Below are 23,683 nucleotides of genomic sequence, written 5' to 3' on the forward strand. Positions count from 1 at the left end.
TCAGTTTACGAGCAGGGAAAGGTTCCCTAATTGAAGTTAAAGGTAAGTACACCATGGTGCCTCATCCGTCAGTCAGTGCAGAATTTTGTTCAGATGCTTTAAGCCAATTATATTATTATTAAAAAGCAAAGCATGAAGTCTTCCCAAGCACAAGGGGAAAATATGGGTAAAAGCCTTGACCCAGCATGTGCAATGACTTCATAACGTCCTGAGCACTGTCCAGGAAACTCATTCCTCTGGCCAACAGGCGTTTCTATTCATTTTCTCCCCACTAGGTTGTTTAACAGTTTGGTCACCACTTAGGCACAGCTGTGCAAACAATCTTTCAGTGTTTGGCCTGATGCTATTGAATTCCATCCCAAAACGTCTCCCTTCTTTCTGTGCACAGGATGAGGAAGGCTAGTTTGGACACAGAGGATTAGAGGCTTTCACAGCCCTACTTAAATCGTTAGATCCTAAAGTTTCTGAGTTTTGAAAGAATTTTACCAAGTAAATTAGCAAGCTTAAATGTGTATCTAAGACAGCTGGCAGCAATTGTACTTTCTAAATCCTCTCAAAGTCTATTCCCATCTTGAGGGAAAAAAAAAAACACTCTGTGAATGCTTAAACATTTTAAAACAATTAAAAGCAATTAAACAAAACCAATGAGAAAGTAATGTTTTTAAATTGCCTTGAGGAGAACAACTAGAAAAAGTTTATGAGGGTACAGGCATAAAAAACAACAAATGCTTTTTTTAGCTACCCAGAAAGTAAGCCTTTCATCCGAGATAAAATAGAGCTCCTTGCCAGTGTAAAAGTAGTTTTACAGGACTATTCATTATTACATTATTTTCAAAGCTACTGGCAACCCAGAAACATACCACCCTCAGTAAAGTAACTAAGGAACAACTACATGCAAACTGAATGGTAGATGCTAGCACAAATGCAGTACTAAAGCTGCAGAAATAAAAGTCAAAATCAGAAAATCCCCAGAGTAAGCTTTTTAAGGTATACGTACCACAGCTACACTGCAGTTCTCAAATATGGGCCTCATTTCTGAGAGCATCCATGATTTTAACTTTGAGACAGTGAATACCCCTACTGAAACTAATGCAGATCACACTAACATTTTATGTAAGTGTGAGCTTACACATCTTGTCATGTGATGAAGCTTTAGTTCTAGCAGAAAGTTGTGGAGCTACTCGTGTCCTAATAATTTAATTGATATTACTGAAGGAATTTATATATCAGACTAAGTATGTCCTGCACAGTCTCTCTCAGAAAATAATGTCATTACCTTAGAATATTGTGAAAATCTCAAAGGCATCAGCATTTGGAAATATTTTTAAAAAGCCCTCCAGTTAAACATACTTTACTAGACAGTGTTAAATTATAGAATATATTCCAAAATTAATTCAGATACAGTCTTATACCACCATAAGGCTTATTGACTTGTTCCTTCATTTTAGCTTTAATACTGGCAAAATAATTAAATTTTAACTTTTTATGAATTTGGTCTTCAAGAATTTTCCATGTTATAGAATGGAAAAACAGAATGTATTAGAATAGATGTTAAAATAGAACACATATAGAATGCATTAGAAAAAAAACTCTGCAAGTGTTTTGAACATTAACACCCAATAATCAAACCACAAGGACTTCATCTCATCTCTTCAGAGAATCTCAAATCCTACCATACCGTCTACAGGAAAAAGCTCTCCAGCCTAAAGCTCCACTGAAATCTCAAGAATCAGGGTCCCAGATGTCTTCTTGTGAGGTGCTTGTAACATCTCATGGTTCCTGACACCTTCAGATGCTTTGCCGAGGATAAATGCATTTTTAGGATTCTACAAGCTGTGCAGTATATACAATCCTTCTTCCCTTTTGTAAAGAAATATTTTCTGTATTGTCAAGCCCACAAAAGTATTTTTATTTCTAGTAATAACTGACCTTTTCTTGTTTGCATCTTACTGTCAAATTTCACCATCCCCACTTCTTACCAAGGTCGCACTTCAGCCAGAGCTGCAAAGAGGTTGTTCTTCCTGTCTCTGTATGAAGGAAGCCAAGCTCCAGAGAGAAGGAGATTACTTTCTTCTGTAAACCCAGTCCTCATGACTCAGCATCCTCTAAATGCCAGCAGAAAAATATACCCCATTGGCATGCAGGAAAAACATAACAAGGGGTTATTTTTCACGGTCATGTTTCACAGAAAACTTTACCATTTAGCATTTATAGGAAAAATATGTCTATTTTTCCTGCATCTCAGTTCTTCCCAAGACCTTTGCAGCAGTCATCACCTGCAGTCCACTCACTCTTTCTCCATGGCTGGCTGAGGCAAAGAGAAAAAAGAATGTCTCAGCCCAGTTCCAACTCTTCAGTGCAAGCAGGAACACTGACAAGAGTCATGTCTCTCTCATCCCCAAATTCCCTGTACAAACCCACTGCTCTTCCTGCCCTGTCCACGCCTTGCAGTGTGGATACCTCGAGTCCCTCACCGCATCCATTCCATCCGGGGAAGACTTCAGTGTGACCATGCCCTGCCTCCGCCCAAACCCCCCCAGTCTCTGCTCAGAGCTTCCCCATGCTGAACAGCCACCCACCCCCTTCAGAACCAGGGGAGGAGCTGCAGGAAGCCACAGCCCCATCTTCATGCTTTCTCTCAGCCTTTCAGCTGCCTCCTCCACTGCCCTTGCCATGGGATGCCACGGGATAACACGGGATGCCACGCACCACTAGGTACAGAGCTGGCTGCATGCTCCTAAAAAGCACAGCTGGCAGAAGTCACCACAGCCATCATATTCATGGTGAAGATGACACGACTTGGGAAAGATCTGGGCTACTTAGAAGAGTAGAGGGAAGGACAGGGGTTGATTAGCAAAGTCTCACTGCAATTTTCCATGGCATTCCCTTCAGAGCTTGCTGAAACATACCATTAAAAATGGGTGCTTGTTTTTATCTTTCACATATTCTGTACTTCTAGAGCACAAGTAGTTATATAAAAATTATTTTGATTAAATGCTGATTCTGTGCAAAGGAACAGATCTCAATTTAAGAAATAGGTCCTATAATTACAGACCCCTGAAAGAACTAGCTGTTTTATTTTACTGAAACCTTTTGAATATCAAGCTGAAAACATTATAAAAGACTGTGCTTCAGTATTTTGAGGATTTCTGAGATTTATAAATTTTCCTTTAATCTATAATTAAGAGAGCTCCTTCTTAAACTTAGTCAGAAGTCTATTCCAAATAGCTTTTTTAAGAGCTAACTAGTATTAGGGAAGAGAAAAGCAATTCAATGAATGTGTCACTGCTACAGAAAACTGCTGTATCACGCTTATATTTCATTAAATAGCAGACTGTGGAAGATGAGAAATCAGCAGTTTCAATCATGACTAGAAGTTCCACCTTTGCACGACACACTAGAAATGCCCAAACATATAGAGGCAGTAAAAGGGGATCCTCTCAGCATAATAGAATTATTATGCTACTATTTCAAGAGTTAAAAAACATTATTTAAGGAAGAAGAAAATGTAGTTTCCTCAGGGCAGTAATCTCAATGACAGAAATTGCTGCATCCCAAGTAAAATAGCTAAAGTACAATTTTTTACTTAATTACAAATTTTTTTAAAGTATTCTGCTCGTGACTACTGCTAACAAGAAAAGACATGGTGATTAAACGTTTCATGTCCTTTAATAGCTAATCTGAAGTGCTAATGAGTGTTCAGAACAAAACTGTCAATTCTTACAGAGCTTCTCACTACACAGTGGAGCAATGAATAAACTTGACTCTTTTGCTTGGCTTGAGTCAGAATCAGAACATCCCAGACCTGCTGGCACCGGTGACACAGAGTGACTCCCTTTAGGACTGCCTCTCACCTGTCTCACCAGGTGCCTTGGCTCACACCCACCTGCTGGGAAGGCTGTCACTTGCCCTGCCCCACACAGCCCGAGGCAGTCACCAATTTCAGAACCTAACTCGAATAAAACCACAATATCACCAATACCACTCTCCCCCTGCCTTCTACACATCAACCAACCTGAAAGAATTCTCTTTGTTAACTGTGAGACTTTCTCATTCTCTTTTCCTTGGATGCAGGCCTATCTCACATGCCCGGCAACTTCCCCCTGCTGAGCACATCAATAACCCAGGAATGCTGCTGGGAGGCTCAGGGCTGTGGCAAGAGATGCCCCCCTGGCCAGCAGCAGAGCCACCTCCAGCAGTGACCCTGCCACCCTCACACCTTGCTCCCAAATCAGCAGCTCAGTGTCCACACCAATAATGCCAAAGACACACCCAGAAGGACCTTCTTTTAGTCCCTCTTCCAAGAGTATGAAAGCATCTCCACCTGCCCCTCCCTGTAATCCACCTGTGGCCTATGGTAAATGCCATAAGGATTTGTCATAATATTTTACCATTAGGAAACAAAACAAGAAAATTGTTGTATCCTTTATACATGATATGTTGCATTGGTAACTTTTTGTTTTCTGTAATTTCTATGTCACAATGCTTTTTCTAGCAGTGTTGGTATCTTAGTATCATAATTTCTTTTATGCAAACTCATAAAGTGTTTAGTCTCAAACTGTAAGATAATGTAATTTCAAATTTTCCTTGAGAAAGTCCATAAATACCCATTAAAATGTTCCTTTAAAAAAACATCTCAAATACTGGTGCAAATAACAGCTAGAGCTTACCAGAATGTCAGCATTTACTATCATTACTAACAGTGAGTACTCTCGAAGACCTCAGCTGGTATTCTGAGCTTCTTTTAACACGTGAACATACTGTACAGACTCACCAAATAATCTGGTACACTTAGTTCTCTTCAGAGCACTTTTAAAAATCCTTGCAGTCCTATTACAGCCCGACGCACAACTGGTGACTTACTGGGCAGGGCGTACAGAAGTCCCTTCTGCCCTTGGAATAAACAGGATGCAGAGTCAGCATATAGCCACTGCAACACCATGTACCAGTGTTTTGTCACAGCTCTGGTATTTCTCATAAAGCTTCAAGGAACTTCTGAACTAGGTTTTGGTGTATTTGCTTATTTTCCATCAACACAAATTTGTCTTCCAGTGTCTTGCTTATCAATGTAACAGTAATATGTGTTGTGCAAGATCAAACCAGTTATGCCAGGCAGGATTTTATACTGAAGGCTTTTCTTTTGCTTAAAATAATCAGATAACAGATATAACACAAAAGGTTTGAGTATCTTTTTTTCTGTCTGTTCATAAATTGTCTTTCTCTTTTTACATGTGACAAAGTTATACAGGGCCTACATCTTAGAGAGCCCAAGACAAGAGGCACCCATTCAGTTGGTTGCTGGCACCAGGCCTCTTCCAACATAGTGGGTTATGAATTATAAACATCTCTTCTCTCCTACATTCAGTCAGAATAATGGTGAACCAGATAGCAAAAAGTGATGGCTTCTACTGCTCAGCCAGAAGTATGAGCAATTACCACTGGGTGACCAGATCTCTTCCTCCAAATAGCCCACACGATTATTTACTTCACCTTGTCTGGTGCCATTCAGGCTGCAACATCCTCTTCACTCAGGGATGAAGAGAGATGCTTACTTAAGGCCACTCCATCCCTTACTTTTGGGCAGATGGGGGTGGTTGGTCTTAATTTTTAAGACTCCTGTATTTTCAGAAAGAATCCAATCTCATGTGTGTAATTTTAACCCACTAATAATGACTTTTTTACTTTTCAATGTGCTAAAGAATCTGCATCATCATGACCACCAAAAACCTTTTCAAGGGACTGCTTGACAGCAGGGACAAAAGTAATGAGGTTGTTAATCCTCAATCCACCCCACAGCTTTTGGCAAAAGACAGGAGGAAAAGTATGGTTTGTTTAGGAGGCAGCTCAGTCTTCCCAGGTGGGTGAAGCTCCTCAGACCTCCAGTCTCAAATCAGGAGTGACAGGCAGCACAGCAGTCTCCAAGTCCCACCTGTGCGAGCTCAGATTGGTGTGGAAGAAATGAGAGCTCTGCAATGAGGATACCACAGAACAAACACACAATGCCTCAAGTAATTTGAAAGACATCAGCCACCATGAGTGCCTAAGGAAGAATAGACAATCCTGCCTCTTCACTAAAAAAGAGCATTTTTCCTTTTAAAAAGGTTACTAGAAAAGGACTGTGGCATTGTAACCATTCCTTCACTTAAAACACATTCCCAAGCTTCACGTATCAAACTAAAGGTCACTCAGCTTAGTCTCCACATAAGGCAGAGGCATTCACACAGGCAGAACAAACCATATCTTATGAAGCTAAACAAGACTGAAAATGTTTTCTGTGTTAATGATTAACAAAACTTTGTATTTGCCAGTATTTTAAAAACCTCATTATTTCTAAGTTATATAAGTCCGAGCCAGCAGCATCCTACAAAACTATTATCAACAAGAAATTAATCTGCCAAAGTGCAAACAATTTCTGCCTAACAAAGAGGATACATGGCAAGTAATATAACAGTGGTTTTAATTAGCTGGGCATATTAAGCTGTTACAAGACAAATTTCTTTCATTAAAAAAAAAGCAGACAGTCAGTTAGAAATGCTTCAGTGCGCCAAAACTGAAGATGACATAAGACAATAAACCTTCTCCCTCCCCTGTAACAAGAAGGAACCAGAGCAGTATCCCCAAGTAGCAGGTGATGAGCAGCCCCTTCTCCTGCTACTGCAATACTTGTAATTCCCCAGAAATGCCAGCAATAAAGGGGGTCCAGCAGCACAAAGAAAAAAAATTCAGCAGTAAAAATGACCATTTTCTATCATTTTTCAGACACGTGGGCTAAGAGTTTCATGAAAAATTAACTGTAGGATATTCTAAGTCCCTCCAGTATTGAGTACCAGTGTTTTGTGCATTGGCAAAATGGCAACATGGTACCCACAGCATATTGGGTAATACATTTTATAATGTAAAAAAAAAAAGGACTAAGAATATGTGTTTATATATAATAGACCTTTTTTTGTCCACTCCACTTAAGGGGCTCTGCTTTCCACATCATGCAATTGCACTCCAACATAAGGTCCTCATCTTCCCCTCTCCTTTGGGCTGGAGGTGCAACCCAAAGAAGGGCTGTGCCAGCAGCTCCTTTTCCCAAAAGCACCAGGGGCCACATCAAAAACATCAGTGGAAAGCCCACTGCACATATTATTAGCAGAAGACTTAGTCTGCCCAGGCCCAAGGAGAGAGACTCAGGCACTTGAAGACAGAAATTAGATGCCTGAATTTCAGATCACAGGGCATGATTGCAGGCAGTTTTGTCTGATCAAATTAGCATGCAGTCAGGCACATCCCTGCCTCCAGATCCTGTTGTTGCCAACGCCACCCTGGGCACACCAGCCAGGATGCTCAAGGCATTTAAGAGCACAGGGAACCTTAAGCTCCCAGCCCTTGCACCCATGATCAGAAGATTCTGAGTAAAATGAAGAACAAAATACAGACAGTCCTGGAAGCAAAGCTGGGAATCCAAGACACATCCTTGCAGCTAAATGGAGATTCACTGGACAGCAGTTTCTCATTTCTTAAAGTGGTTTTGTGAACAGAGATTACAAGATATTGCATGAATGCTGGATTGTTCCCCTTCAATTCAAAACAAGCCATTGTTCTGGGATGGGAAACTGGTTTCTGAAAAGACACATATCCCTTCTTGCTTGTTTCATTAAACTGGTAAAAGAAAATTTAATTCAAATTAAGCAAACTCATATTCAAACGGCTCCACTGGAGAAAAAACAATTTATATTTATGTGCTGTTGCCCCTTTGCACTCATTACAGGGGCTAATGTTTTGCAAGACACATCTTTTAAACCTTCCTAAGCTTATTATTTACTATCTCCTGACAAGCATGACTTCATTTCATCAGCTGGCACACATCCCATTGTGAGAATCTAATCTTTAATAACATATCCTAATTAAATATGCACATTTAATGCAGAAACCAATAGCTAAAATTCAGAACAAAACAAAAAACATTCATTTGACTAAACAAAGGAATTGGATTATAGTGCACAGAGCAAACTCTAAGTCACCTATGTCACAGCAAAAAGTCATTAAGGGAAGGGGGGGAAAAGGGTAAAAAAATCCCCAAAAAACCAATCAGGCAGACCATTCTTTATACCTGACCGTATCCGACCTCTCTGAATTCTCGGCTAGCTCACTCCCCATCTGTCATATGATAATAACTTTGAAAGAAGCACATTTAAGAACTCATCAAAAGTTCAAGGCAATTGTTCTTAGTGTCTTTGATTTCACTCAAGAAGGGTGTGCTCTTCTACAGAAACTACAAGGATTTATTATTCTCAACACTCATGGCATAATTTCACCATTAAACTATTTATTATTTTGAGCGGTTCCACAGGGACAAAAAAATCCTAAAATAGCGAGCGTCAAACAAAAACAAAACAAAACAAGAGCAAACAAACAAGAATTTAAAAAATCATCTCTTGATATTTAAACACCAAAATCACACCACCAAAAAGCTCCTTCTATGCCCATTTTTGAATTATTGTAAACTGGAAGCCACTTTCCTTCTAGTGAGTACAGGCCTAACATTTGGCATTACTGAGATACTTTGAACTCCGAAACTTTGAGTTACAGTTTGTGACCTGCTATAACACTTTCAAAGACTCTATCAAAAGAAAATTAGATACATTTGTCATTTTACAAAAAAATTTACCATTGATTGAGACTACATCCCAACACACATCAATCTTTGCCTTCAGAGGTCTCACTGTAATTTCTTAAGTTTGATACAGTAAGATTTATCAAAACAGTACTCTGCAAGAAATTCCTCATAGTATTTGAGAGCATGAAACAAGAGGGGAAAGGCTTAGGGTTTACAATTTTAATTCTTAGGATTTACAATTTTAATTCTTCGGATAATACAAGTCAATTACCTATACCACACTGCTGAACACAAAGTTAGAAAATCTAATGAAATGACAATGTTACAGTTCCTAGGTCTTATTTCATTCTGCCTTTGTACATGCACAAATGAAAAGTTATAAGATGTTTATTTTCTCTTTGAATTTAAAATGTCACCATTCCCGCCACAGACTACAATATACTGTCAACCAAAAAACAAATGTTTTGTAAAGTTACGGTCTTTTAAATTTTTTTTTTAGTAACAGAGTGGACAGCGAGGTTTGTATTCAGCTTTACCATCTCTTGAACTAGAAAACAAACTTTAATTAATTTTTGGGTTTTTGAAGAGACCTGTCACATATTGAAGTTCTATGTTCAGTTATTCTATTAAACGGAGCACTCATTCCTCTAAAAAGGAATTTGCTCAGATCTGCAGAGGTGAAAAACATTCAGGACATGCTGTTCTGCAGACTCAAGCCTCTGTCCCACAGTCACAGCAGCTGGATGCCCAGGCAGCAAGAACAACACTGCACCCCACTTTGGAAGGCAACGGTGTCAGGAATATCCATGAAACCCCTGGTAACTGAGGCAGGCATTAATTGCCCAGTCTGTTTAGGTTTACTCATTCATAGCTCATTAGCATTAGTTACCTCCAGTTCACAATTGGATAGTTCAGCACAGCTTACAGTGAGCTCAACAAGAACAGATAAGATGCAAGAGAGAAACTAGATGATGCCCAAATAAGTAACAGGAAAGGGTTTTACTGTCCAAGACAGATCAACCAAAATAATGGTGAGCTCCTTGTAAACTAACTTTGTAGAATTTTAGTAACTGAAAAGAAACTACCTTTAGATCTCTGCAACAGATTTAATCTTTTGTTCATCTAGCAAATACTATCCAGTACATGGGATTTCCACAGAAAAGTAATTTTTGTTTTGCTGTTTCTCAAGACCTAGGAATGGTAAAATGTCAAGACCATTTTCAAATATTGACATTTCCATAAGGGAAATGGGGGCAAAGAAAATGGTGTCAGACTGCTTTCAGTGGTGCCTAGCAATAGGACAAGAAGCAATGCCCAGCAACTAAAATACAGGAAGTTTCACCTTAACATGAGGAAAAACTTCTTTACATTGAGGGTGGCAGAGCACTGGAACAGGCTGCCCAGGGAGGTTGTGGAGTCTCCCTCTCTGGAGGGATCCAAAACCCAGCTGGACACATTCCCGTGTCACCTGCTCCAGGTGACTCTTCCTTGCTACGGGAGTTGGACAGGATTATCTCCAGAGGCCCCTGCCAACCCCAACAATTCTATGATTCTGTGAGATGGCTACCACCTCTTCATTGCCAGTACTCCTCAGCTGTCTTATTCAAGCCAAGGTACATCAGGAAAGCCAAAACAAATTTGTAAAAAAAAACAAAAACACAAGAACAACAAAAAACACATCCAAAAAATCCTATCAAACCAACAAGAAAACATGGTAATCATAGGAAATGCAGAAACTTCATGATTACATATACATTATACTTTCTATACTTGCAAACAGTAGCTTCACCATAACTCATTACACATCCAAATGCTCTCTCAGTAATGAAGTTTGCTAAAGCATTCATAATTAAAACAGTACTTTGAAGGCTATGAACTATCCAGTTCTTTCTAAAAATGAGTTTACTTGCTCTCAAGGAGTCCTGTCATAGACCTGTCTTATTTTTCTAATGATAATCTGTCCTATGTCCCTCAAAAGTTCAGATTGACACTTATATGGATTTTTTTTATGTGCAATCATTACACTTCCAGACCGAAACTCTGTCAAATCCACATGCAGAGCATGACAAATTATTCACACTACACTGTGCTCTTGGACTCAGTTATCAGAACTCCAGAAACAGGCTTTTGACCCCAGACTGCATTAAACAGCTAAGATCCAGGCAGTTTAAAACATACAATGAAATAATGACTGAAGCAACAAAACCTACATCTGCTTTTGAAGTCCAGTATCCAGCAGTGAAATGGCAGACTGCTGGTATTTCCAAGAGGACTTGTGGGGCACAATACTCAACACTACATCAAAAAACATTAAAAGAAATTTTAGAAACATTAAACCTCCACATTCCAGGCTAAACTAGCATAGACTTTTATTTGAAAATATTTGAAGACTGCAACATTTGAAATAATTAACACCTCTAGAAAAGCAGTAAGGACCGTTTTGTCATCCTGCATCTACAGAAAATTTAGGAGACAAGTGTAAGTGGACTACCAAAATAAAAATACACTAATACATTTGGTTTGGGTTCTTCTCATATTAGCTCTAATAAAATAAAGTCTACCAAAAGCAGCCATTCTTGATCTTTGAAGAGAAATGGAGACAAAGGTGCATGGCTCTATCCATGATGATAAAGCAACAATAAACAAGACAGCCAGAGGTCAGTCAATGCTGAACACTCAAGAAGGTACTTCTTAGATATCTCAAAAAAAAGTCTCCAGTCACACTTCACTCAAACTAAGCAAGAAGAAAATTGTTACTTTTTTGGTGTTTCACAAGTGCACACCAAGCTGGACAAGCACAGGTTCACAACTGTTCAGTGTACACAACCAAAGATTTTTTTTCAGAGAGCAACTTCTACCTTGTGTTCAAGAGATCCCTCTACCAATATTTCTTCAAACAGAAAAATCTGAAACAAAACAAGGACAAGAACAGCACTGCACCTTGCAAATCAAACTACCAACTACACAAAAGCAACCAACAAAACTACAAAGCAATTAAAGAAAGTAAGGCAGGCACATGTCAGTAATGGATATCAATGAGGGGAATCCAATTACAAAGCTTTTAATTATTAACATGGAATTTAATTAGCATGCTGCAGCTAACTCTCCCACTACTATGAAGCAAGCCTTCAGCAACCACACCTGGTCAACATTTCAGGTTGGCATCTCACTAAAACGACTAAGTTCTCCTGTCATGCCCATGAAGGGTTTCAGCGTTGACTCAGAGGGAAGAATGCCATCTAGCGAATTACTCAGACAACACTGGCACATCCCACCTATATGTACCTGGCCTCAATACGCAGAGGAAGGACTTCTTCACCTTCTTATTGATGTGAAGATTACCAGAAGAGAAAGGAGATAAAGAAGGAGGAGAAAACAGGGGAAAAATACATATTTAAAAATAGGTCATTTATAGCTGTAGCTACTGGCAACTGGTGGATCTGGCCAAACTAAAAATAAATTCTACATTTTAACAAAACCAGTAATGCTATCAACTTCTTTACAGCTGACAACCATTGCCTGTGGGAGGAAGAGCCCTTTAGAGGTGAGCCTGCCAGCTGCTCAGCTCTATCCATGGGTATGCTCATCCTTCCCAACACAAGAGGCCACGAGAGGTCCCAGCATTACCCACGCTCATGGACAACCTCAGCTGTTACCCCAACACTCCTCCAGACTATTCTGGCAGCTCACACAGGAATGTATCATCCCACCAGTGCTACTAGACCCCATGGCACAGGCCAAGCCCCATTAGCAATATCTGAAGCTCTGTGAAAATGGCTCGTGCAGCTCTGCTGGACACCCTCTGACCACCCACACCAGTAAAACCCTAGCAGAGGAGTCACCATAGCGTTCACAAAGCACAACTCAACACCACCAATATAGACCCTTAAATTGATGGATGCTTGAGGCTGATGTGAGTCCTAAACCATTTATTTTAAAAGCTACTTGAACCTTCAATTTAAAGGTTCAAATAATTCTCATCAACATTTCCCCCTCTTCCTCACACAACAGAAAAAGGTATCAATACAAAAGTACAGCACTTTGTAACTGACTATATTAAAATAATGCACTTAAGCTGAATATACTTTAATTAAGGCTTACTTTGGTGCACTCCAATATTAATTAATAGTTTACTTGGAAATTCCCACCATATGGCACTGCAGCAGATGTTAATCATGTAAAGCCAAACACTTTGAAATTACTGTTCTAGCCACTTCATCTAAGGTACCAAGTGCCCTAAATTTCTACTTAAAGGATAAGCTGGAAATGCCAAACATCCTACAAGATGACATCCACAACTAGTTCCTTCAAGATAATATTGTCTGGCAGATAAGTATTATAAAATAGGGTAGATTTTTAAGCCTCCAGTACTATAAAATCACTGGCTATAGACAGTGCTGGACTCCCTTTGCATAAGAAAAATGCCTGCATTGAAAACCTTGAGGAAAAATTTATTTTGTCTCCGAGATATCTACTAAGCCCCATACGCAGGGAGGGTAAAAATGTGTGTACGAGAGGACATGCATTAAGCATTCCAGATCTTGGCTGCCCCAGACCCATGGATCTGTGTCTTCCAGCCCTTCATCCTTCAAGAGCAAGAAAGGAACATCATGAGGAGCAGTAGATGCTTGCTCTTGGACAATCAGCTATTTTAAATTGAAGAGGAACTGTCCTGCTAGGCCTGTCTCATAACAGGAAATTGACAATGCTCTGAGCAGATTTGTGTGGCAGATTTGTGTGGATTTCTTATAACGTGAGCCTAATATTGGGCCCCCAAAATTTTTCATCTGAAAACTTCATCTTTTAGGGATTAATTTCATCACTCACTTCATCTTTTAGAGAAAGTAAATGCATTTGAAAAGCTGGAAGAAACCATTGAAGAAAATCTGACCTTTCAGAATTTCCCAACACGGTATTTCCAGACAGGATTTTTTTAACAAGGTATTTGGGAACTTATTCTTCAGCATTTGTCTTGGTAACTATTCAGCTTCTAAACTGAAGGTTTAAAGTATTCATTAAGAAAATTTAAGTAGTAAATGTGAAAGCACAGTTTTGCTTTATTTGGATCTAAAAACCTAAAGTTGTTATCCTGATGAAAGTAAGCCCTTGCTACAGGTGATCCTCCATGCAGTTACGATTTAATGAGGACATTGTAACTTCTTGGAAAAAATAAAGCAGTTACACAGAATGGAAGCCTTAAAGAATTAGTTCTTTCTCCTTGTTACACACCTTTGAATACAAGCCTATACAGGAAGAAATTTCTTAGGAAACAGCTTCTCCTTATTCCTCTGGAAAACGGAAACAAATATTACTATTTGACTCTGGGAAATACAGTACAATCACAAGCTACAGCAACTTAACTGAGATTAAATGGTTATCTACACTTTGCAGATCAGACAGAAAGGCTAGACCATTTGTCAGTTTAGGGTTTAGAAGATAAAACTGCCTGGGTTATTATTGTTAAAGTGCTTAAAGACAACTACTTGCAAAGATTCTAAAAATACATCAGTATATATATTTCAATCCTCTCATCTGAAAAGTGATCTGGTTTATATTCCTGCCTTGCAAAATTCTTGACATCCATTAACCAGAAAAGGCATTTGCAAATTGCTTGGTTTAATACTGCATTGTGCAAATAAATTTGAATAAGATCAAAATACAGAGCTGTACCGAACTGTTGCAAAAAACCACTTGAGAAAACATATTGTGAGGCCATATTTAAACTAACAGATGTTTCAGAAATAGAACAATATGTTCAAACAAAATAAAGGTGTAAATGGGCAGTGCTAAAAGAGCTTCACAACTAAGCACATCAATTTTAGTAGCGACTAAAATGACCTCATCTAGGAAAGCTCCCTCCTAAAAGATCATAAATTTAGAAATGAATTCTGATGTTATGCTTAAAATTTGGCTGCACGAATTATTTGCAGAGTGGCTGCTTATGTAACATCGCCTTTGCTATGGCAACACCCGGCTGTTAGGCTTTGACACATCCCAGTTGCAATTGCAGTTTCATTTTCTGCTGATAAACAATGGCAGGAGAGGTTTTCTAATCACAAACAAAGATGCTCTAAAACATTTCATCGTGATTGATGTGGCAGCCATTGATACTGCTAAAACTCCTCATGTCAGAAGGGCAAGCAAAAAGTGAGAGATCCACAGGAAAAATAAACAAACTAGAGAGAGAGAGATCTTCCAGCACTGCTTTCAGTCCAGTTTTAAAGCCAGAGTCCTTTAAACTAAAGTTTGGAATAGTGCAGTTTGACTCCTGACTACCTGTCTTTGTATGAACTCCCCTCTCCAAAAAGTCCCCCGCTTTGTCTGACTAAAATTCTTGTTACTTTCTTACAGAGTAAATACCCATAAATTAAAGAGGTTGTGTGCTCATCAAAATTAAACTCCAGCTATGCCATTATTTCATATTTTTCTACAGCTTTTTTTGCTAGGCTTTACAGTAAAAGCCATAAATCCATTTAATAGCATCACTTCAAAGCTAATGGAGTACTACATGTACCCTCCGATACTGTAAAATTTTAGTTTGCTTTTCATTGGAGAAAGGAAATAATGGTTTCATGCTGACAAATTGTAAAATGCCTGATCTATTCCACATATGGCACTTAGCAATGACTATTAAGTTGATGACTATTCTGACGCTCATCAGTCACCTACACACACTTGACAAGGAATCAAAGTTTCAGAATCCAAGTGTTTTTCATATCCTCATCCAGCTTTTTTTTTCCTGAGACAACTCAGCCTTTTCCATATTATTTCCAATAGTCACAATTTTTAAGGGCCCTGCCAAAATCAATGTGAAGGGAAGTAGCATAAGAAAGAAGCTTTAACTTAATAGACCACTAGAAGAAAAACTAGAAATGATGGACAAAATTGAAAACCCTAAATAAGGCACATACATCTGTGGAAGCACACCCCCCTATAACATAAAGTAGGTGCTCACATGCCTTTGTAACACTGTAGTCCATCCTATCCTCCTGAAAAAGCTCCCCCCTAAACCCAGTCCATGTCAGTCTTTAGAGAAAGCCATGGCCAAGAATGAGTTTGATCTGATAGTGACCCTGAATGCAGGATTCACCCCTACTTTTTTTAAGGCCTAAACTGATTTGTTAGATCCCAGAGCTGTGAGAGAATTTGTGACCTCACTGATGAGCTTCCCTGCTGCTAACTGATGGTTCAGGAACTGCAGCAGAACCTGGGCGCTGCCAAAGCAGTCCTGGGGCTCTATATACGCACGAACAGGAGTAGGAGGATCCCCATGGCAATACTTTTTTAAAATCATCATTAAGTACTGGAGTATTTAGTGTCAGAGCATTCCCACAAATTGTTGCATTTTCTTGATGAATAACATATAATTCCCACTACACCAAGTGGAGCACAGTTGTTGGCAGCCTGTGATGACTCTGCAAACACACGTGCCACTGAAAATGGACATGAACTTCAGCACACAAACAGCAGACAGAAACAGTTCTCAAACCCATGCAATATTCAATCATGCAGATGGGGAACTTTTGCACTCTGCTTTCACTTTGCTAGCGCATTCATATTTCTGCTTCTCTCCCCCTAGTCCTTCTAAATATTTGCATCCCTCTAAACCCTGGTAGGGTACACTTTATAGAGGTTAAAAGCCCTACTCCTTAGCATTAGAAGACTTTAAAGGCAGCCCCATGCCTCAGATGTCAGTTTCTTGATTATGACTTCCATTACAACAGCTTAAGCTGTACGAGTTTCATATAAGTCCTATGAGCTATCATTCAGCAAGCAAAAAATAAATATTTAGGCTTTGTTAGATAAAGTAATATCGATTTTTTTCAGGTGGACTGCCTTTTGGAACAGATTCTGCCATTGAGAGATTGGTACTGAATCAAAATTCGAATACTGTTAAAAGCAGCAAGCCCTTATCAAAATATAGCAATCATCAATAACCTCAGACCAAAGAAGTTAGATTAGAAGATTCGGTTAAAAACATCCTGATGTTTGGTAAGTAACTGAGTATCTTTAAGTGTCCTCAGAGCCACAGAAATCGAAAATACATCTGGCATGTTGCCCTCCTGAGTGAGTGAAAGCCGTGACGTTTGATGACACTTGCCTTCGTAAGGTGTCAACGTCTTGAGACCCGGCAGTGGAATCCACACATGTCCTCCAGAGGGGAGGCAGAGGAGGTGGCTGACATGCTTTCATCTCACTGATCCCTACAGGGCCTTAAAATTAGTACTAAATGTATGAAAAGCACAATAATACATTGTTTGAATCAATTTAAATACTCATTTTATCCTGCATGTACAATATGCCATCCTGTGGGAGAGATGAGCTAATCCATCTACGCTTTTCCAGCTCTATGACAGTTACTCTTCTGGGTTCGCTTTAAACCCTGGAAAACTCATATACCGACATAGGCTTTTCTCACTTTGCCCCATTCACTTACAAAGTTTTAACTGATACTTTGGTCCACTACTTCTTGTTAAACACATTTTCATAGTCAAAATTTCGGTAGTTACTTATTTGTATAACCAGTTCCAGGTAGAACTCTGTAACTCAGCAGCACTGGCATTAGGCCATTACAGGAATCCACAGACAATGTGTCTGTCAAGGAATCAAAAACTGACAAGATACTGGAGAAACTGCATTTATTCCATGAATACCCAGTCTTGAGTCTGTTTCCTATACAAACATCCAGCCCAGGGATTGGCACTTTCATCTAACCACTTTGAGTTGAAATACTTTCCCCATGTTCATTTCTCACATCTTATAATTTCAGGCCCAGTGCTTTATCACTACTCTGAGCAAAATGCCACTGAGGTAATGATTCTTTTGCCTAAATAAAGAATTCCAGATGAGGCCTTTTACTGCAAATGTTCAGGTCGTACCAACAAGACCATCACAAAAACACTGAGAACAATAAAATCTAAAGTGTTTCATTTCCCCTTGCTTTCAGATAACTGTAAACAATGTTGAACAGTAGGATTTTCCTTTTTCAGGAAAGATTTTGCTTTGAACATCAAAATCTATTTGGAAGAATTTTCTTTACAGAGCTGCTTGAGCAGGCATTTGACATAGCCGGGGACTTAGTTCAAGGAAGAGGTTAAAACCAAGTTCAGCATTTATAATTCTGTAAAATAACCCCCAGTAAGTCAGCAAAATATTCTCACACCTTGAAGTTTAATGTAATTTATGCAAGCCAGACTTGACTGCCGCTAATGCAAAGACCGCTACTGCACTCCTTCCAAACTTCTCATGACAGACACATTCATGTTTTACTCATCAAACTTGTCTTGGGTACCTCTTAAAACACAAATAAGCTATTTTGGGGACTTTCAGAAACAGAATTTGCTGGAAACAAAGCACTTAAAGCATTAGAGGAATATTTTTTCATATGGATTTCAATACCAATGTTTGCAACACTACAAATTATGAGTAAGGAACACAAAGTTGTTGCAGCAAAGACCGCTTGCCCTTATCCACTACCACTGTTCCTACAAACTCAGCAAGGTGTGACCCATCAGGCAGGAGCAAACCTGCCCCCAGCTACTGGTCATACTCGTTTCCAGGCTCAGCTTTTGAAACTAGAGTGGCTCCCTAGGTGCTTTTTCTCCAAGAGTGCTAGTCACAGGCAGGTGCTTTAGCTCCCTGCAGCACCTAAGTGAAAGTTCCCGTGCTACACAGAATACAAAAGGAATAAATGGAAGCATGAAGCAACATATATGCATTCGCTCCGTAAAAATGAAAGTCCTCCAGAGAAACAATCAAACATTCAGGCTAGAAAAAAACAGGTTAAACACTAAAAAGCAGGCTTTGTATTCCAGAAAGAGGGCACGACTGCATTAACTGCCTTTTTTTTGGTAAAGTTTACATGATTATTTCTAAAAGACCCGCATCTCTGAGTGTTAGTCACAGGTTTCTAACTACAAACCCTTATCCAGCAGAGCACAATTTCTAATGCTACCATTTAGCCTGTTCTTTGCAAATTACTGATTTTATAATAATGTAATTCAAAAGCAGAGTATGCAATGTACTTCATCTGTCATTCATGAAAAGTAGTTGATGTATTACATTTTTTAGGTGTTTTAAAAATGCATTATCTGCAAATTCATTGTTTTTATGCATTCCCCAAATTACGGGGAAGGTATCTCAGACACTGATTAGAAAAAAAGTCCTACACAATCTTTTCATTTTGAAGTAAAAACGTTGGAAATTGCTGTAAAAAACACTTTTATGTTGAAAATGGTTTGCTCTTAATACTGATCATCTGTAGCTTCTTCAAGTTTTTTATTAATATTTATTAATTTCTCAGGATATAAAGTATTACATCATTCTTTTCAATTATTATTCTATAGAGTGAGAATGCTTCTGAAAGTGCAAAACTATGTATGTTATTAATACAATTATAACTCGCCAGCTATAAATGCCAGGATTGAATAACTGAAAACATATGCTATATGCCTGAAATTTTAAGGATGATGAAACTGTCACACTGTTAGCACACAGCATGTTATAAAGAACTCCCACAATGTAGCAGTTGTTCAAAACTTGTACCCATCCGGTCATTCTATCTTTATAAAAAGATATATAACACTAGATGGTGATTTATTCAAAACACAGCTGCAGCCTAACTTAAAGGTAATATGAAAACCCACCCCACACACACACCAAAAACTACAAAACAAAATACCTTTTCACATTACAGCATTAAAGCCATGTCAGAATGGCATACACAGAGAATAAAAGAAAAGCGTTTCCAAAAGGTCCAAATTTTATTCCCATCAGAGTTTATTTGAGGAAAGGACAGGTGAGGGAGCGGGAGAAGCGGAGCAGCGGAACAGCCACACTCAGCCCAGAGCCCCGACTGTTCGCGCTCCCTTCAATCACGGATCCTGAAGTGCAGTCCCCGGGGAAGCGAACGGGGCCGCCCGACGCGCGGAGCCCCCGGCCCGGCCGGAGGAGGCCCCCGCGGGCACGGGGCTTCCCGGCAGCGGGGGAACCCCGGCACCTCCGGGGGCGCGCACTGACCCCGGCCCCGCCGCCCGCGGAGCACCCCCGGCCCCTCCTCGCGGGGGAGGTCGCCGCCGAGTCTCCCCCGGCCGTTCCCAGCACCGGCGGTGCCGCATGTTCGCCTGAACTCCCATTCCCGAGGCGTTCCGCGCCGCACCCGCCGCGGGCAGCCGGACACGCTCCCGCGTCCCTCGGCGGCTGGGGGGCGGCTCCATCGCCACACCGCGGTCGCCGCCCGGGAGCACCCCGGGCACGCCCGGGCTCAGCCTCACCTCCGCCCCCAGCACCCTCCCCAGCTCTATGGATAGCCGCCAGCCGCCGTTCCCGCTCTGAGCCCGGGGCAGGGGGGCAGCGCGGCCCCCAGCCCCAGCGACGCGGCCCCGACGGCCTCCCGCCTCCCTTCCCAACCCAGGCAAAGCGTGGGGGCAGCCGGCGCTGCCAGGGGGCGGGATCCCCGCGCGGGGAAAGCCGCGGAGCTCCCCGCACCTGCGGGGCGGGGTGGGGGGTGATGGGAGAGGGCACCGCGCGGCCCCGGCCCCGCTCCTCACCTTTCATCCAGTCGACGACCTGGCTCGGCGACCACTTACTGACGGGCTCCATGATGAGGGCCATGGGCAGCTCGGGGGCGCGGGGCTCGGGCGGCCGCCGCTCTCCGGGCGAGGGGCGAGGCTGTGCGGGGCGGAGGGACCGCGCTGCCCGGAATCCCGGCGGCGGGAGGAGAGAGCCGCTATATCCCCGCTTGCCTTCGCTCAGCTCGCTCGCTCGCCGCCTCTGTGCCTCTCTGGGGATTTCAGTTCATGTTGCCGGCTCGGCGGGGAGGGGGAGGAGGAGGAGGAGGAGGAGGAAGGGGGAGAAGGGGGCGGCACGCTCCGACGCCTCCCGCCCCCGCGAACCCGCGGGCAGCGGCGGCGGCTCCCGGCCCCGCCGAGAGGTCGGTCCTTGGCGGCGGCGAGCGGGGCACTGGTTTGGCTCTGCCCGCTCTCGTGCCCAGCGGCTCCCGCGGCTCTCCACGGCCGCGGCTGCCGCGCCGGTGTCTTTTTCTCCTGGCGGAAATGACGAGGCGGCTCCTGCCACCCGAAAATATCTCCAAGTGAAATGGGAAGCGACACCCGACGGCCGCCCGGGGCGGGGGGAGGGGAGGGAGCCGGGATGACTCGCAAGGTGCCGCCGCCGGCGGGAGGGGGGTCTGGGGCGGCGGCAGCGCCGAGCAAGTGCTCCCGGCGGGCCGGGCACCGGGGGAGCCAAGCCAGCGGCACCGAGCTGGCGCTCGGAGTGTGGGTTTGTTGGATTTTATTTTCCCTGAATTAAGCATCGCTGCGTGGGCGGGAAAAGTAATTTTTTTTCTCTTTTTTTTTGTGGGAGAGCGAAGCCCGGCTGTAAAACGGCAGTGATGGACGGTGTCGCCGGGCGCCCCGAGGGAGCCGTGCCAGCAGCACCGGTGCGGTGGCGGCATTTGCCCGCGGTGTGCGGGCAGCGGGGGCAGCCCCGGCAGGGGAGGGAGAGGAGAGGAGAGGAGCTGCACCTTGTGGTTTGCCCGCCTCACGCCGAGGGTGCGGTAATGGGGCAAACGGGAGCGAAGTCAGCCCGCAGAATGGGGCTCGGACCCCTGCGACCCCGGCATGGAGAGAGCACCGCGGGTGCTCCTCTGCCCTCCCTGTCCTGCGGGTTGCACCACGAACGTATGCAGGCTGCAGGTGTGAAAAGCCACCATCCCTGCAGCGGGTCATCATTGCTGGAGCTGTTCATTTTCTCCTCGTCCTGTCTCCCCAGGCTGCATCATCCTGGAAGTTACCCCAAAAAAGGCAATTCCCATGGGCCCTGTGGCACAGTGTTATCGTAGGAACCCCTCCCAAGTGCACAACGATTCCTCTTAGGATGGCTGTGGCACCCTTTTCCAGCACCCTTCCTAGGAGCCTCTGCTCTGAGTAGGTGGCATCCCCTCTGGAGCTCCAGACAGAGGATAGTGCTAAAGGTTATTTTCCTGCTGGTAAGTTGGCCAATACACGACTTTGTCTGCATTTGCATTCACCCTGCTTCTCCTGCCGAGGCTGAGGCAATGACCACCGAGATGTTCCCTCTGACAGTGCTGGCTGCTGAACGCCAACTGCCGATACTGACATTTATTATCTGTATGTGAGGGAAAAAAGAGGATTCCCTCAGCCCTGAAATGGTAATAGCAAAGGAATCAATTCCTTTGTGCTGTGTAGGCAGTGCCAGGAGCTTTCCCACTTCGTTATGTGAGGCTGAAGTAGTAGTGATGGGGGAGAGTAAAACAGCCATAGGGCTGGGAATGCCTCTCCCTGGAGACCCAGGAAGGGTTTCCCCGCCAGTGTTAGGTAGACTTGGCTCTCACTTTAAAGGTTGTACTGAGAAGAATCTTTTTACTGAAAAGTGGGGCTTGCACACTGTAATTTTCCTCGAATTTAGCTCTAGACTCGTGTCTCCTGTGTCACATTCCTGCCAGCAGGCTGACGAGGCCGTCTGCTTCTAAAGAGGTTGTGTTGCTTAAAGCCGCAGAAACAATAAACTCACTTGCAAACTAAGGCTGACTTTTTTCCTTGTGAAAGGTTTGAAAGGTATGCAGGATCCTTATATACTGAGTTATTGCTGTTGAAAGAGCATGTCATAATTTTAATTAGAAACCAGTGGTTTGAAAGGTTTAAAAGCCTAAATATGCAAGATCAGACTGAAGCCTGGCATGTAATTTATAACATCATCGTGTAATTCTCATTGAGCTGAAATGTTCTTTGTAGGTGAGGACAGGGGAAATAGGTTCTCAGTACATATGTATGTATGTAGTCCTATAGTACATAATTATGCATGCCCTGGGTTTCCTATAGCTTGCCAGCATAATTTGTAGCAAGTTTTTCAGTAGAGCATCTGTGACCTAGGAGTGTCCCCATGGTCAGTGTCTATTACTTTTAAAACCCCTTTATGGAGGTTTTATCAAATTATGGGGTGGTAAAAGGAAGGGAGTTCACTCTTCCACTTCAGTAAACAGATGAAGTGCTGAGCATGGATTCTAATTACCTTTATTGTTCTTCTCACTGAGTATAACCATGTCATAAATAGTGGGGTAAATCCCACTGTTTTACTTAGATCTTGTTTCAGTTTCACTGAAGATTGTTGGCTTGGCTATGGTGGGGAGGACTTGGCTCAGGAGTAATGATAAAATTATCCATCCATGCTATTTAACTTGGTGACCTATTACAGCAATGAATTCTATAGTCAGGACATGTGCTACATAAAAGTATTTTTTTAATTTGCTCTAAATTTATTTCTGCCTGATTTTATTATTCTCTCTCTTTCTAGGGTAAGAAGGAGAGCTGAATGACTTCTTCTGCTGACCTTCTAAAACTAAAGTGTTTCAGCCAAAATGCCTTAACCAATGTCTTTTAGATGTTTTCATCTTTCAGTTTAGTGGCCTTCATCTTGCTATCACACTTGTATGAGTCAGGCCTTTTACGTAAAGCACATGGGATGGTCTCCTGCAGAGACACTGAACTACAGAATTATGTCTTAACTCATATTTTAGAATTACTCTGATCCATATAATGCATAAAAATTAATATGTTTAAAAATATGTCTAAATATACATGTTCCTGTTAAGAAAGCATTTATTAGGTAGTAAATGTAAAAGAAGGTACACAATAAAACTCAATATTGCAAAAAATTTAAAGAACAGGAATAGTTCCATTTTAAAAGTTTAAAATTGAACTGTCACTCTGAACTCAGAAATATAAAACTACATATATTCTTAGATATCTATTCTCTGAGCAGCCACAGATGCTGATGGACAGCTTCAGCAGCTAAGTTTGAGCACACACATCTCGTGGATCAGCACCTCAGACTGCAAGCTCACAGAAGATACTGGTTTTCTGGCGTGGTACATTATAAAAAAACCAACCTTCCTAGAGCTCAGCTGGCAATCATAGCTACTACAGCAATACAGATTTGAAAATAATACCAGTAAATAGTTCAAGTCTGTCCACTAATGCACATTTTGTGCATATTTAGTCAATAGGACAACTGAAGTAGAGCACTGTTCATCTTGAATAATGGTGGCAGCTAGATCCA

The 23,683-nt window shown here is 41.9% G+C and overlaps 1 protein-coding gene across 6 annotated transcripts in view; it reads right to left on the reverse strand.

The window, feature by feature from the left end:
- The window catches only part of CNKSR2 (connector enhancer of kinase suppressor of Ras 2), a 207,641-nt gene extending 186,998 nt beyond the window's left edge, over positions 1–20,643 (reverse strand). For 4 of the 6 annotated variants that reach the window (XM_030960095.1, XM_030960105.1, XM_030960132.1 and 1 more), the window contains exon 1: positions 20,155–20,218. In XM_030960095.1, the coding sequence (XP_030815955.1) occupies positions 20,155–20,218 (64 nt within the window). Of the gene's footprint in view, positions 1–20,154 lie in introns of all 6 variants that reach the window. The other 2 variants (XM_030960123.1, XM_030960114.1) reach the window with 1 other exon arrangement.
- Positions 20,644–23,683: the final 3,040 nt, after the last annotated feature.

This window comes from Camarhynchus parvulus, chromosome 1 (genome assembly GCF_901933205.1).
Source record: "Camarhynchus parvulus chromosome 1, STF_HiC, whole genome shotgun sequence".
Lineage (NCBI taxonomy): Eukaryota > Metazoa > Chordata > Aves > Passeriformes > Thraupidae > Camarhynchus > Camarhynchus parvulus.